Source organism: Rhinolophus sinicus, linkage group LG15, assembly GCF_036562045.2.
Source record: "Rhinolophus sinicus isolate RSC01 linkage group LG15, ASM3656204v1, whole genome shotgun sequence".
NCBI lineage: Eukaryota > Metazoa > Chordata > Mammalia > Chiroptera > Rhinolophidae > Rhinolophus > Rhinolophus sinicus.
Window position 1 is genome coordinate 26692988 of NC_133764.1, and position 13425 is coordinate 26706412.

The 13425-nt window shown below is 39.0% G+C and overlaps 1 protein-coding gene and 1 long non-coding RNA gene across 4 annotated transcripts in view; one reads left to right on the forward strand and one right to left on the reverse strand.

The window, feature by feature from the left end:
- The window catches only part of NSF (N-ethylmaleimide sensitive factor, vesicle fusing ATPase), a 126736-nt gene extending 117688 nt beyond the window's left edge, over positions 1–9048 (reverse strand). For both annotated transcript variants that reach the window (XM_019732985.2, XM_074320757.1), the window contains exon 1: positions 8912–9048. In XM_019732985.2, coding sequence (XP_019588544.1) covers positions 8912–8923 — 12 coding nt within the window. In that variant the 5' untranslated portion in view covers positions 8924–9048. The remainder of the gene's footprint in view (positions 1–8911) is intronic.
- Positions 9049–9143: 95 nt separating this feature from the next.
- Positions 9144–13340, forward strand: LOC141568919 (uncharacterized). Of its 2 annotated transcripts, none has more exons than XR_012492237.1 (3): positions 9144–9421; positions 9784–9936; positions 13103–13340. It is a non-coding gene; the product is annotated as an uncharacterized LOC141568919 (long non-coding RNA). The 2 variants fall into 2 exon arrangements; XR_012492236.1 differs by lacking the exon at positions 13103–13340 and adding an exon at positions 11690–12615.
- The last annotated feature ends 85 nt before the right edge of the window (positions 13341–13425 follow it).

Sequence of the window (13425 nt, forward strand, 5' to 3'; positions counted from 1 at the left end):
ATATGAGTATGTATGCATTTCTAAAAACTATATTCTCACCACCCCTCCCAGCCTCCAGTAGAATTGCTAGGTCATAGGCATACATGACATATGTTCAGCTTTAGGGAATTTTGCCTAATGTGTATAGTGTAGTGTTTTGATATAAGTATACTTTGTATAATCATTACTACAATCAAGCTAATTAACATATCCATCACCTCACATAGTTACCATTTTGTGTGTGTGGTGAGAATACTCAAGATCTACTCTCAGCAAAATTCAAGTATACAATATATTATTATTATCTATAGTTGCGATGCTCTCTAACATTTTAAACTGTTTCTATGGGAAGGTCAGTCTGGGTACAAATGCCCTATCCTGCAGGAAACAACTATGCTTTCTTAAATGTCTGAAAATTGGATACAGGTGAAGGTATTAAAGGGAAGAAAAGTCAATAACCCTGAAATTTAGAAACAAGGCTGAGTATATACATTTGGAAAGAAGTCTGGAAAAAATATCTTCAACAATTTATAAGGAACTTTAGCACACCTGGAGAACTCTTAAAAGAGACTGCACTAGCCCCACCTCCAGACTTTCTCATTTAATCAGCTTGGGGTGGGGTGGGGCCTGAGAATTTGCATTTTGAACAAGTTCTCAGGTGATGTTAATTAGCTGGTCTGCAGTCTACTCTGAGAATCACTGTACTAAGGAAAAATAACTTCATAAAAACAGAATTACTGACAGGTTCATTTCCCTCAACAACATCAGAGAAAAAAAATCTATTTTTTGGAAAAGGCTTCAGTGATGCTCTTGGTCCATTTCATCATTTAACTTGGTAAACATAATTAAGTTTATTTTTTGATGAGTAGTAAACTGATGAGTAGTACATTGACTGGAAGGCACTATATACAGAACACAGTTCTCAGACTCAGTATCTGCAGGTGAAGAAAAGGGAATATACTGGAGTCCAGCAGTAAAGTTAGCTCTGTGCTATCTTATTAATGATTTAGATAACAGAATAAACAACAGCAGAGTATTCAATAACTTGGCAGAGAATATAACATGAAAATGCAAACTACAGGCATTGTCCAAAAATGATTATTAAGGTATTCAGAAATAAATGTTTATTCATTAATCCAAAAATCATTAATATTTCCATGCCAGGCTCTGTTCTAAACAGTGGGAACTAAGTCTGCTATCATCTCCCAAAATTTTGTTAACATTATTCTCTAGGAGAAGAGTAACTAGGATCACTAAAAAATTTTAATCCCCCAACACAGATGTTCTTTGGAAGACCCAGAATTAGAGATAATTACTATTTTCATTGCTTGTCAAACCAAGTAAGAAAATGTTTGTTCAGATGCACATAACACTAAAACACCTTACAATTTAAGAAAATCTACCTGTGAAACACTAAAATGCTCTTTATTACTTAATGATTTTAAAAATAAATGAATGTTGGATTTCAAAAATGACAAGTTATTTCTTAACTTAAATTAATACTTTTCCAATTTTTTCCATTACCACGATCTACATGGTTAGTGCAGAATACATCAGAACTTTAGCACTTCATTCTGAATTTAGCAAAGGACCAAAATATCCTGCATTACTCATAAACAGCTGATGCAAATTCATTTGGTTTCAAATCTACAGAGCACAAAGCTGTGATAAATTATTGGCATTTTTTTGGCTTAATGTCAAAAAAAAGGAAAAGAAACTCAGCTTTTTAGAGTAATTCAGCTGAATTTTATTGAAAAAATGTAGGTCAAAATCAATAGCAATTGGTAAATTTAAATTTAAAAATAAAGATAATTTTTTTTAAAGGAGGAAAGATTTAAGTTGCTCCTAAAATTCATACGGAAGGGGCCAAGAAACGCCAAATGAAGAAAAATAAGGAGGGGACTCACCCTACCAGACAGCAAGAATAATTTTAAAGCTATGACAATTAAAACATTGGTATTGGTGCACATATAGACAGAATAATGATCAAAACAGAGTCCAGACAGATTGGATATAAAACAGAGATAGCATACAAAGCAGTGGGAAAAAGGATGGACTCAATTTAGATGATATTGGGACAACTGCTTATATATATGGAAAAGATAAAATTAGCTTCCTAATTCACACCAAACAAAAATAAATTCCAGATGAATTAACTACCAAAATGTGGAAAAAGCAAAACTTTAAACCTTTTAGAAGAAAATTTTTCTGACTTCAAGGTGGGAAAAAATTTCCTTAAAAACACACAAATACACTAATCATAGAGGGGGGAAATGAGTAATTACAAGTATAATAAAATTTAAATCTAAAACTTTAGACACATGCAATAATTACCACTGTCTGGAAGAATCTCTTTGCAACTAACAAAGAATGAGAATCCAAAGCACACCCTCCAAACCCCCCCCCAAAAAAGGAAAACTCTACAAATCTATTTTCTAAAAAATGCTAACAGCTCCACAGAAAAAAATGAGCAAAGGATATACAAAGGTAATTACAGAAGAGAAAATCCCAATGACTAATATGTAAAACGCTCAATCTCACTAGTAATGAGGGGGAAAAAAAGCAATTTTTTTTTCCTTTTTTTTTTTTAAGGAGGGTGCAGCTCACAGTGGCCCATGCGGAAATCGAATCAGCAACCTTGGTGTTAGGAAAAAAAGCAAATTTAAACAGTGAGATTGTTTTACACCTCTCATATTGTATAAATTAAAATGCCTATAATATTAAGTGCTGGAAGGACCTGAGTAGCAGGCCCTCCTATTCTGCAGCTAAGAGTGCGCACTGATATAACTAAGATAAATAACTCATCCCCCAACAATTCGATGTAGCAATTCTACACAGGGTATATGTATGTCTCTAACACATACCCTAAAGAAACTCTTACCTATGTATGTAAGGAGGCATATACAAGAATGTGCAGTCCACAAAAAATAAATTGGAAACCACTTAAATTGTTCTCTGATAAACAAACAGATTAATTGTGGTATAGTCACAGAATAGAATACTACATAGTAAACAGAATTAACTGGTGCTCTCTATATGTCAACATGACTAAATCTCAAATGTCATTTTAAATGAAAAATGCAGGTTGCAGAAGGAAATATACAATATTAACACCATTACGCACATTTTAAAAAACACCCTGAACAATATACTTTTGATGGGCACAAACATATGTAGACATAAACAGAAAGGATCTATACCAACTTTAGGACAGTGGTTATTTCTGGGAAAGGTTAGTGGAACCAAGAAGGGATACAAAGGGGATTCAACTGGATCTGTAATGTTTTATTTGTAAAAATTAAAAGATCTGAAGCAAATACCAAAATATGTTAACACTACTTAAATCTGGATAGTGAGTGTATACATATAATTTGCTGTACTTTTCCATCATGCACGAAATCTCTTAAAGTGTATATGAATTTAAAATGCACAGAGCCTCTAGAAACAGTTATAGTCACACGAGGAGTATTTACTTTTCATCATAAAAAGTAAGTAGGAAATTAGAAATTTAGAGATCAAACAAAACACTAGGAAACTGAAGAGAGTGTAAGGCAGGCCTCAGAACCCATGTAAGGATATTAACACTGACGTATGAAAAGGATCTCATTAAGAGATTATTACCTAAAATACCATATCCAGAGTAAATACCCTTAAGAACAGCATTATAGCAAGTGTCTAGTGTATTGCCAATGCAGATGTTTGCAAAGGTTCACTGTTCTGCCAGTTCAAGAATTTTCAACAGAAAAATAACATACTTTCACCTCACACCTCTGCACCTTGATTGTACATACCTGAAAATACATCCATGTTAAACATAAATTCTTCTGGGTTTCAGAAAGAAGAAGCTATTTAATAGTGCTGTAAAGAGTTCAATTTTATGTTCTAAAATACATTGCATTTGAAGATACTTTCAATAATCTCCACTAACGTAATACACAAAAGCAATAACTATTGCATATAAGATTGCAGAAATATGATATGTGTTGGATAGCAAATTGATTTGAAAATGAGACTACGAGACATTTATATTATTTGTTTTGATTTGTGGTCCTGCACCTGAGCTATCTCCAATTTACAACATGTGCACCAAAACTTCATCTGAACGTTGGTTATTTGGTAAAGATGTCATTCACTCATAAAATGTTATAAATGAGTAGGTTTCTGGACTAAGCTACAAAAGCTTCTTCAATGTACTACCTGATACTAAAATATTCTAGCCTGTCTAGTCAAAACAGTGGATTAAATAAATTTTGCCTCTAACCTCTTTCTACACTCCTTTTAATTCCTGAGAGTTCTTTCCCTTAGATTCCTATTTAACATCTTCTTACCTCAATACGGTGTAAGAACTTAGGAAGAAAGTGATCCATTGGTTTATTTGCATTAACGTATGCATATTTTCAGAAAAGGACTGCTCAATCTCCAGTAAGTGAGATTTCTGGCAATTTTAAAAGACAGATTACAAAAAACATCAGGTAATGAGGAAAGGCTTTCCTCTTCTCTTCTCTTTTTCAGTAGTGGAATGGTGGTGACAGTATAAGGGGCCTACAAAACACCACCAAATAGAGTAGCTTTAGTAAGGAGCCTCTTCCTACCTAGAGTCAACTCTCCTAAGCTAGTAAGGTTGCATTCAGATTCTTTCTTTACTTCTGATTCCATGATTCCAGAGCAGCTATAGCATGAGAATTCTGAAAGATGGTGTGGAGGCCTAGGGCAGGGGTAGCCATCCGTATGTGGAGTTCATTTTAAATAAGAGTCCATATTCACTGTAAGCAGTAAGAATAACTTTAGAATCTGCTTTATTACTAGGAAAAATTTAGAACAACTGGAAAAAACTTATTGCCTAATTGAATCTTCTTGAAAAGCCAAAGGGAACCAGATAAGTTTAAATCAATAGATCATTTTATTGTAAAAATGTATCCAACTTACCATTCCTTATTTTTTTCTCATATAGGAAATACACTAAAACAATAACGACAAAAATTATTTTATTTTAGGTTCTTTCCTTTTCAGATTATAGGCTTCAAGATATTTTAGGGATTAATCAAGTTCTGATGCCCTCGATGCATATACTGAATAACATCATACATTTTATTCTGCAGCCAATTTCCCAGATGAACTAAATATGATGCTTTGTTTTTTGGCCAGAAAAAGCAAAGGATAAGATATACTATAGGTAACTAATGTTATCAATGGCAAAAATCAGTGATACAACACACACACATACACACACACACACACAACTTCAATTACAGTGAATATAAATGCCATTTACAAGATGATGTCAGAATGCCAAAATGAACTAAACTAACCAAAAGCAGTAACAATTCGAAATGGCTTTTTCTCCCACTAAAAGGAAATACAGAACCCATTTTAAGAGTATTACAACAAGGCTAAGTCTATTTTCAAAATCTGATAGGCAGTTACTAGAAAATTATGTCTATCAGAAGGAATGATAAGACAATCAGGGATGGGCCAAAGGGGTTCAGATTTTCCACAAGGTAGAAGGTAGTTTTTGAAAATTAAACTTTGATGGCAATCTCCAAAAAGTTCTAGGTAAGGTAATACACCCAAAGTGTATCGATGTGTGTCAGCCTAGAGGAGGTCTCTAGCAGCATGCTCAAGGCCAATTTCTGATCCTGTCTTATTCTACTGTGTATCAATGCCTTGAACAGAGACATAGAAGTCATGAAAACAAAACCAGAAGAGAGAGCTGCTATGTTGCATAACATGAAACAAAATCAAGATTCAAGAAGACCTTCAACAAGAGCAGGTATGCGCTGACCTAAAAAAACCCCACAAAAAACAAATGACCTGTAAAGGGGATAAATGTAAGGTCTTACATTTAGGTTCAATAAAACAAATATATAGTACCTAAAATGAGGGGAAGGGTGATTTTAAAAGAACATGAGAGTTTTAATTAACTGTAAGCGCAGTATGAGCCAAGATTTACTAGAGAAAAAGAGCAAACCCAATTTTACTCCGTATTAATAGTGGTAGTGTCCAGCTCATGAAAACACAGTGCAGTACATCCTTCACTAATCACTGTTGTCCACTCAGCACATCTTAGAAGAAACATCTACAAAACAGAGGGAGGGAATATGTAACCTGTCTTCAAATATCTGAGGAGCTACCATGTGGAAAAGGAATTGTGTTTAGTTCTATGTAGCTAACTCTAAACAGTAGAAATAATATCTATGTATAAAAGTTACATGGAACTCCATATAAAAAAGATCTTAACATGACAGTAAAATGAGCTAGCTTCATGGAGGGCGATGCACCCCCATCACAAAGAGAGATTAGATTCATTTTCAACAAAAATGTGTGGAGCACCTAGGTCCCAGGCAGTTTGCAAAGCACAGATAATGACAGTGAATCAAAAACTGACATGGTCTCTGCTTTACTGGAAGGGAAATTCTAATAATAGAGGCAAGTAATCACACTAATAAATTTAAAATGACAAACAGATAAATCTCTAAGAAAAGGAATACAGTTCAAGAGCATAATTCAGAGGATCCTGACTTGTAATGTGGGATCAGAACAGGCTTCCCTTTGAGTAGCTGAGTGATCTGTGAGGAGGGAACCGGTTGGGAGCAAAACATCACAAAGAAAGAAACAGCACATGTGAAGACCTTGTGCTAAGAGAAACCACTGTAGGTTCAAAGAACTGAAAGGCTTATAACCCGAGCATAGAGAGTAAGGAGGGGAATAGAGAGAAGCAGGGGCAGAACCACAAAGGGCCTTGCAGGCCCGGTTACAGATTTGGTCTTCTCCCAAAAGTAATGGCATGCTATTGAGGGAGGGGTTTAATGGACATGGGCGGAATAATCAATGTGGAGAATAACGTATGGAGACCACTTAGGAGCTTCCCGCAGCAGTTCATACCAGAAATGATAGTCGTGTGGGAAAAGGAAGTGAAAATGAAGACTTCAGAGAGGTGGACAGATTGGAGAGATTTTTAGGATGTTAAAATGACAGAACCCACGTGACCAGCCCAGTGGGTGATGTGGGTACAGGATAAAGCAGCAATGCCCCAAGCCAGATTCTTTGACCTCAATACCTTTTTTTGGGGGGGTGGGGGAGGAATAGAACTCAGTGTTGAATGTCACTGGGGGATGTGATGAAGAGGTATAAAGAATGACACCCCATCCCAGGTTTCTAGCCTATATAGTGGATGGACGGTGGTGCCATTCGCTGACATAGGAAACACAGGAAAAGCACTCATTAGGTGGGCTAACATAATGGGTTTGGATTTGAACAAGCTGAATTTGACATGCCTTCATTTCGAATAGGCAGTTTGACGTACTGATCTGGAACTTAAACAATAGGTCTGGATTGGGAGTAAAATATTAAGAAACATTGACATATAGATAGTTGAAGCTGTGATCTTAGACTAGATTGTCGGAGGAGAAAATAGTGTGAGGAGAGCCTTGAGGAATATCTGCATTGAATAACCGGGCAGAGGAGGGTGAGTCTGCAAAAGAGACGTATGAGTTAAAAACAGGAGCAAGATTTCACAGAAGCCATAAGAGGAGCGTTTTCCATGAAAGAGGCAATGGTCAACAATGACACATGCTGTTGAGACATCAAGTATGACAAGGAATGAAAAATGTCAATTAAGTTTAGGGACACATGTCAATGGGATGACAGGGCCAGAAATCAGACTGTGGTGGGTTGAATGGATGGTAAACAAATGGGAGACAAGTGGAGGCAGTTCTGTCAACATCTCTGGCTGTAAAGTGGGAAGAGAATAGGTGACAGTTGTGAAAGTGGAGGAAGGGCTTGTTTTAAGATAGTCGTAGCTTGAGTAAGTTAAGAGGGAGCAGGTGAATACACAGGAGTGGGGTTCCTGAGGAGGTGGGACAAGACAGAATCTGAAGCATAGGTGGAGGGAATAGCCATAGATAAAAAGGAGACGCTATGGGGAAAAGGAAGAGAAAGGTCGAAATAAACGACCTTCAAGGTCTCTTCTCATTCTGGAATCTCATGACAATTTCCTTTAGGTAGGACATTTGCATATATGCATAAATCTATGCAAACTTATTCAAATATTCTAGCATAAATAATCAGTCAAGCCCATCCTTATACCCTAATGACGCAGGTTAATGTCCCCAGGTTTATGACGAGTGTAGTCTCTGGACGGATCCATCCCTCGGGAGAGCTTTTAGCTCAACGCACACTGCAGTACAGCGCTGAACCAGCCCTATCTCCCCTCGCCAAACCCCATACGACACCGCGATCTTACAGGCTAAAGGAGGAAGTAAAATTTAAAACCCTGAGACTATAACATATCCTGCTGCATTCGAAGTGACTGTCATTCATAAAAGCAAAACGCGACACCCAAAATCCCCACTGCAAGCTGAAGGCATTCCTGTCTGATCCAACAGTGGCGGTCCCCCAGATGGCCGGGGTTTAACACGAAGTCATTTGCACTCCTTCCTCCTTTCCCAAAACCTTTTATTGTGCAGAAGCAGAAATGGGTGCCTAACGATCCTTCCCACAGCTCTCGCCCCAAAGCAGCAGGCGGATCCCCCGCAGTTATTTCCGAGGCTGCACCTAATAAGCCCCCGCAAGGGGGTACTGAGAAACCCCCCGAGTCCATCAGACGGGGCTGGGACGGCCACAATCCTGCGGCCGCCTTGAGGGACGAGAGTTACAGCCCCAAGGGATGGAAAAGGAGAATTAAAGGAGACGCAAGAGATCCGGAAAGCCAGGGGTTCACCTCCCCTGGAGCTTTCTTGGGGGGATGGAATGTATGAGGAGGGCTATTCCCCTGCCACCGCTCCCCCTTCTCAAGCCCTTCTCTGCCCTGCCGCCCCCTCCAACAAGCCATTTGCTCAGACCCACTCCTCCTCCCCTGGGGCCGTCTGAACCTCGGAGTGCCCGCAAGCCCGGCGCCCCCGCCTCTAGCCGCGGCTCCGGAGCCGGCACTCACCCGGCCCGCCATCTTCGCGGACACGTCCGGCTTCGCGGCTGCAGCTCGGCTCTATGCAAAGCCCGCCCCCGCCGCGCGCGCGCCCGCTGCCCGGCCTCGCGCAGGCGCGCAGCCCCCGTGATGCTGAGCGCGCGCCCGGCCGCGTCCCCGCAGGGCGCGTGCGGGCGCGGCGGCCGCCGGGGGTGGGTGGGGCGGGGGCGCCATTTTGAACGGGAGCTGTTGGGGGGTCGGGGGCTGCGGTGATTATTTCTGGAGCGTACGTGTCTGCCAGCGACTCTCTCTCCAGGGCTTCTTTTTCGAATCTCATCACAGCTGGCCATTCGCGCCTGACTTTGTAGCGAGGCCTTTGAGGTTTTAATCAGTGAGCCCCTGCTTATCTCTTTGCCCGCTGCTCTTTGCCCTTTAATGGTCTTTATTTAGCTTTATGCTTCCAGACCCACTGAAATTTAAAAATGTAAGAGCACCCAGCGCGGGTACTGGCCTGCCCCCAAGGAAGAGCAGTAATGAATGGTTGGTTTTAAATTTAAGTTCTGCGTGAATTCTGGCTTTTTTCTGTAGGCAGACTTGTTTTCCTAGCTGCTGGAAAGTCTCCAAGTTGACATATATAGGTACTTAGTTTATGTGTAGCCTGGAAAACTAGTTAATATTTTCTTCTAATTTAAAAATGAATTGTGATTATTTCCATATTTTTATTTTTATATTATTTTATTATTAAATATTATATTTATAAAGGTAATTTGTGTCTTTAACAATCTTTGTCATTCCCCAGTGTCGTTTCATTTTAGGCAGTATATGTAGTGGATTTTGAATGAAATATGCCCTAAATTTCGTCTTGTTTTTTTTTTAACCTCGATGTTGTTCACTTTCTACAGCACCATTTCCTCACTGGAAATTCAGAATTGGTCATCATCAGAATAGATGGCATCGTGCAAGAAGAGTGATTCTGCCAAATGGGTTCTCTGATGGTTTTATTGCCCCCGATATCTCATATTTCTCTTCATATTTACAAAAGATAATAAGAAACGGTAGGATTTGTTATATCTTTCATTTCTCACAGTTAATTAGAAAAAATAGTTTTTCCCAGCATGAGGAAAGGAAAGGAAAAAAAATTAGAAGAGCTGGGCATGCTTGGCAATTTAAAATTAAGAACTAATAAATGAGTAAGTGACTTGAAGATGAGCCAGAGACAGAAGAAAATATTCAGGCCAGTTTCGTAAACCCTCACACGGTACCTGAGAACCAGAGTGCTTTGTTGGACAAATCAGATGTTAACTAAATCACAGGTGGATCAGCAAGTTTATGAGGAAAGAACTGTTTGAACTCTGATCCACTTGTATTAACTTGCAAAGCGATAAAAAACAATTAGAATGGATGGGGAGTCAGGTTCTTGTCCTTTCCCTTTCTCTGCAAGTCACTCGCCATGTTCCCTTCACCTGTCTGAGCCCCTGTTTCTTTATTTGTAAAGTGAGAGGTGTAGTAATTAGATGAACTTAGTGATTGTGTCTTACATTTTTTGATACTTTGAATTTGAATCTATAAATCAAAGAGCTGTTATTCAAATAATTACCAAATCCAAAGGATGACGTTGGCTCTCAGTTCAGTGATCTGACATTATTTTCAAGGCCAGAGAATAATGCAAATGTATTTATACCTCAGGTTTGTTACTAGGAAAAGTAAATTATAAGGGAAAATGTCTTTAATCTCTCCACCCAGGAGTAATATTTATCACCTAGGAAAGATGGGTCTGCTGGAGAGGTTCCTGTGTGTCAGTTTATGAGCTTATCTACCCATAATAAGGAGCCCTTTGTATCCTCTCTCAAGTTGTATAAATGCAATAGAATGATGTGCACAGCCCTGCAGTGTCTACTAAAGAAATCGGAGGAGGTCCTGTCCTTAAGGTGATTAGCGTCCAGCTGGAGAAGATTCTGAGACATTTCTCCAGGTCATCACATGCCTGCCCATCCCATCTGTGCCTTGCTCTGATAGTCAAGGTCGTTTTAGAAACAAAGTGGGGCTGATTCGGCATCACCTTCTGAGCAATCCTTGCAATGATAATTGTCCCCCAGTTTTTGCTGTCTCCCTTTTTCTGGTCACAGCTCCCCCCAGTTCATGCAGCCTTGGAAGTATTGTCAGACAAGGTACCCTGCCCTCCTGAGAGGGAGCACAGAACCCAGGCAAGGACCTGCACCACCCCTTTTGGAGAAGATGTCACTGTGAAGCAGACAAAGGTGGTCTTCAGAGCCCCTTTGTACCCTTCCCTCTGCACCACCTCCTCTCTTTCCCAAGTTCTTTTAGCATTAGTAACCTAATATATCACTCTTCCCAGGAGTAAATGCAATTGAAGGCATGCTGCCTGAGAGCAATGCCTAACCTAAGGAAACAAATCTCTAATTGCCAAATTTCAGAGACTGACTTCTCTATTGTGAGCTCTAAGTGGATAGCAGTCCTTATTCTTGCCCCTCCAGTCATAACACACAGGTTAGCCACCCCTGCCCTAAGGCCAGGCTTTCAGGGAGCCTTGTTGAAAACTTCATTTTACAGCCCCATCATAGCCAGTTTTAGGGAGACAGCATTGCCATCTATTTGTTTTCTGTCAGAGAAACCTATTTCCCCAAATGATGGATAAGGCTAGAGAACGGAACAAAATGGAGAGAGGATATGGAATTGTAAAAGAACAGAAGATCAGCTGATGCAATGCAGCATTCTAGCTGCAGTCAGGTTTTTTTTGTTGGGCTTATTTTTAGTATTAGTATTATTAAATAGGTTTTTTCTCTTTAGAGGATCATGGACAAACACCCATAGTCGCTGAAATCAGTTCATTTGAAAATTCTGAGTGGGCAAGAGAAATGATAGAATCCTCCGTTGAAAGGAATGAATGTTGCTATGGAAACCAGACCATCCTTTAGTGCAAGCCCCAAAGCACTTGCCAGGCTGCCTAACCCTGCATACTAACATTGTGAGTCCAGAGAGCTTCCTGCATCTCTGAAGAGAGATTATTCAGGTACCGGCCTGATGAATTTTTATACATCTTGAGAAAAGGAAGTCAGAGTATCCTGGGAGTAGCTGCACTTCCTAGAACATTAAGACACTCGAGGCCCACAAACCACAGCTGACTGGGATGATGTCCATACCTGTGTCAGCTTTCCAGAGGGCCCCTGAGAAAAAGTGCAGGTATGTCTTAAGGTTTCTCCTAAGGGCGAGTTTACCCGAGGGCTGTTTCTAGGGCAAGAAACATGTACAGCAGCGCTTTCCAAGAGAGGGAGAAGACATTTCTTGAGCAGAAGTGTGACCAGAATAGAGGGATAACTTCAGTAATACTTGACGGAAGGTATTCTGGGTATATTGTGCAACATTTAAACTCTATAAACTCAAATGTTGTCACATGAGAATTAGATAATTATCATAGATACATAATACATTCAGCACCTGACCCAGTGGTTACACAGCAGATATTACCACTACCAAGAGTACTATAACTAATACTAATAACACTTAACCAATTGTACAGTCTAACTCAGAGATGGGGAACTATCTCCAAATAAGATGTTTCTCAGAGTGAAATGATCTCTGCTTCTCCCAAGAGCACTTTGTACTTTCCATGCTGTACAAACAACATTGACAAGAAGTGTTTTCTATTAAGGAAAAAAACCCCACTGAATCAATTTCACCATGAGCAATTTATCTTTATTGAGTCACCACAGTTGAGTTTGATAAACTTCCCCTGAACAGCTTTCATGATTTCAATTAAACCTCCTTTCTAATCATCAGTTTTGTATTTTTGAAAAAGTTGAGTTTTGCATTATAAAATCAGTACAATATTTTCTTTCAATAACTTAAAAGAAGTCACAACCCCACTTCTTGAATACAGTCACCAGTAAATTAGGTCTATTTTCTTTTAGTCCTCCCCTATGTATTCCCCATGCATGTTATTAAAAAATATGTATGTATAAAACCTATATATATAAATATATGTGTGTTTATATGGTTGTAATCCTTTAATAATTGAGTGTCATGTGGGTAGGGACTTTGTTTCATTCGTAGGCACGATGAATATCTTGGGAAAACAATGCATATTCTCAGATTGTGAGGAGCGGAGGGATAAAGCCCTATTACTAGCCCCAATATTCCTTCTATAGGTACAAACAGTAGTAGGTAAAAATGTTATCTTTGCTGTTTCACCTTTTTTTGCAGGTTGGGATGACTCAAACAATGTTCATAGTTGCTGGCAAAACAACTTTACATCTATGCCTTGGAAATTAGCAGAAGGACATGAATAGATAATTTATAGAGGAAATAAAAATACTATTAAAATTTTGGGAAAAATGACAAGTAATCAAAGAAATGAAAATTGAACCAACATTTACTTTTTTTTTTTTTTTTTGATTATCAAATAAGCAAACGAAACACTAACAACCCTTTTTTTATTAACCCCAACCCCATGCCCCCACCCGGTTGTTCCGAATGCATCTCTGGGTTAGGTTAGTTCTTATTGGTCGCACGCAGCATTGGGGCAG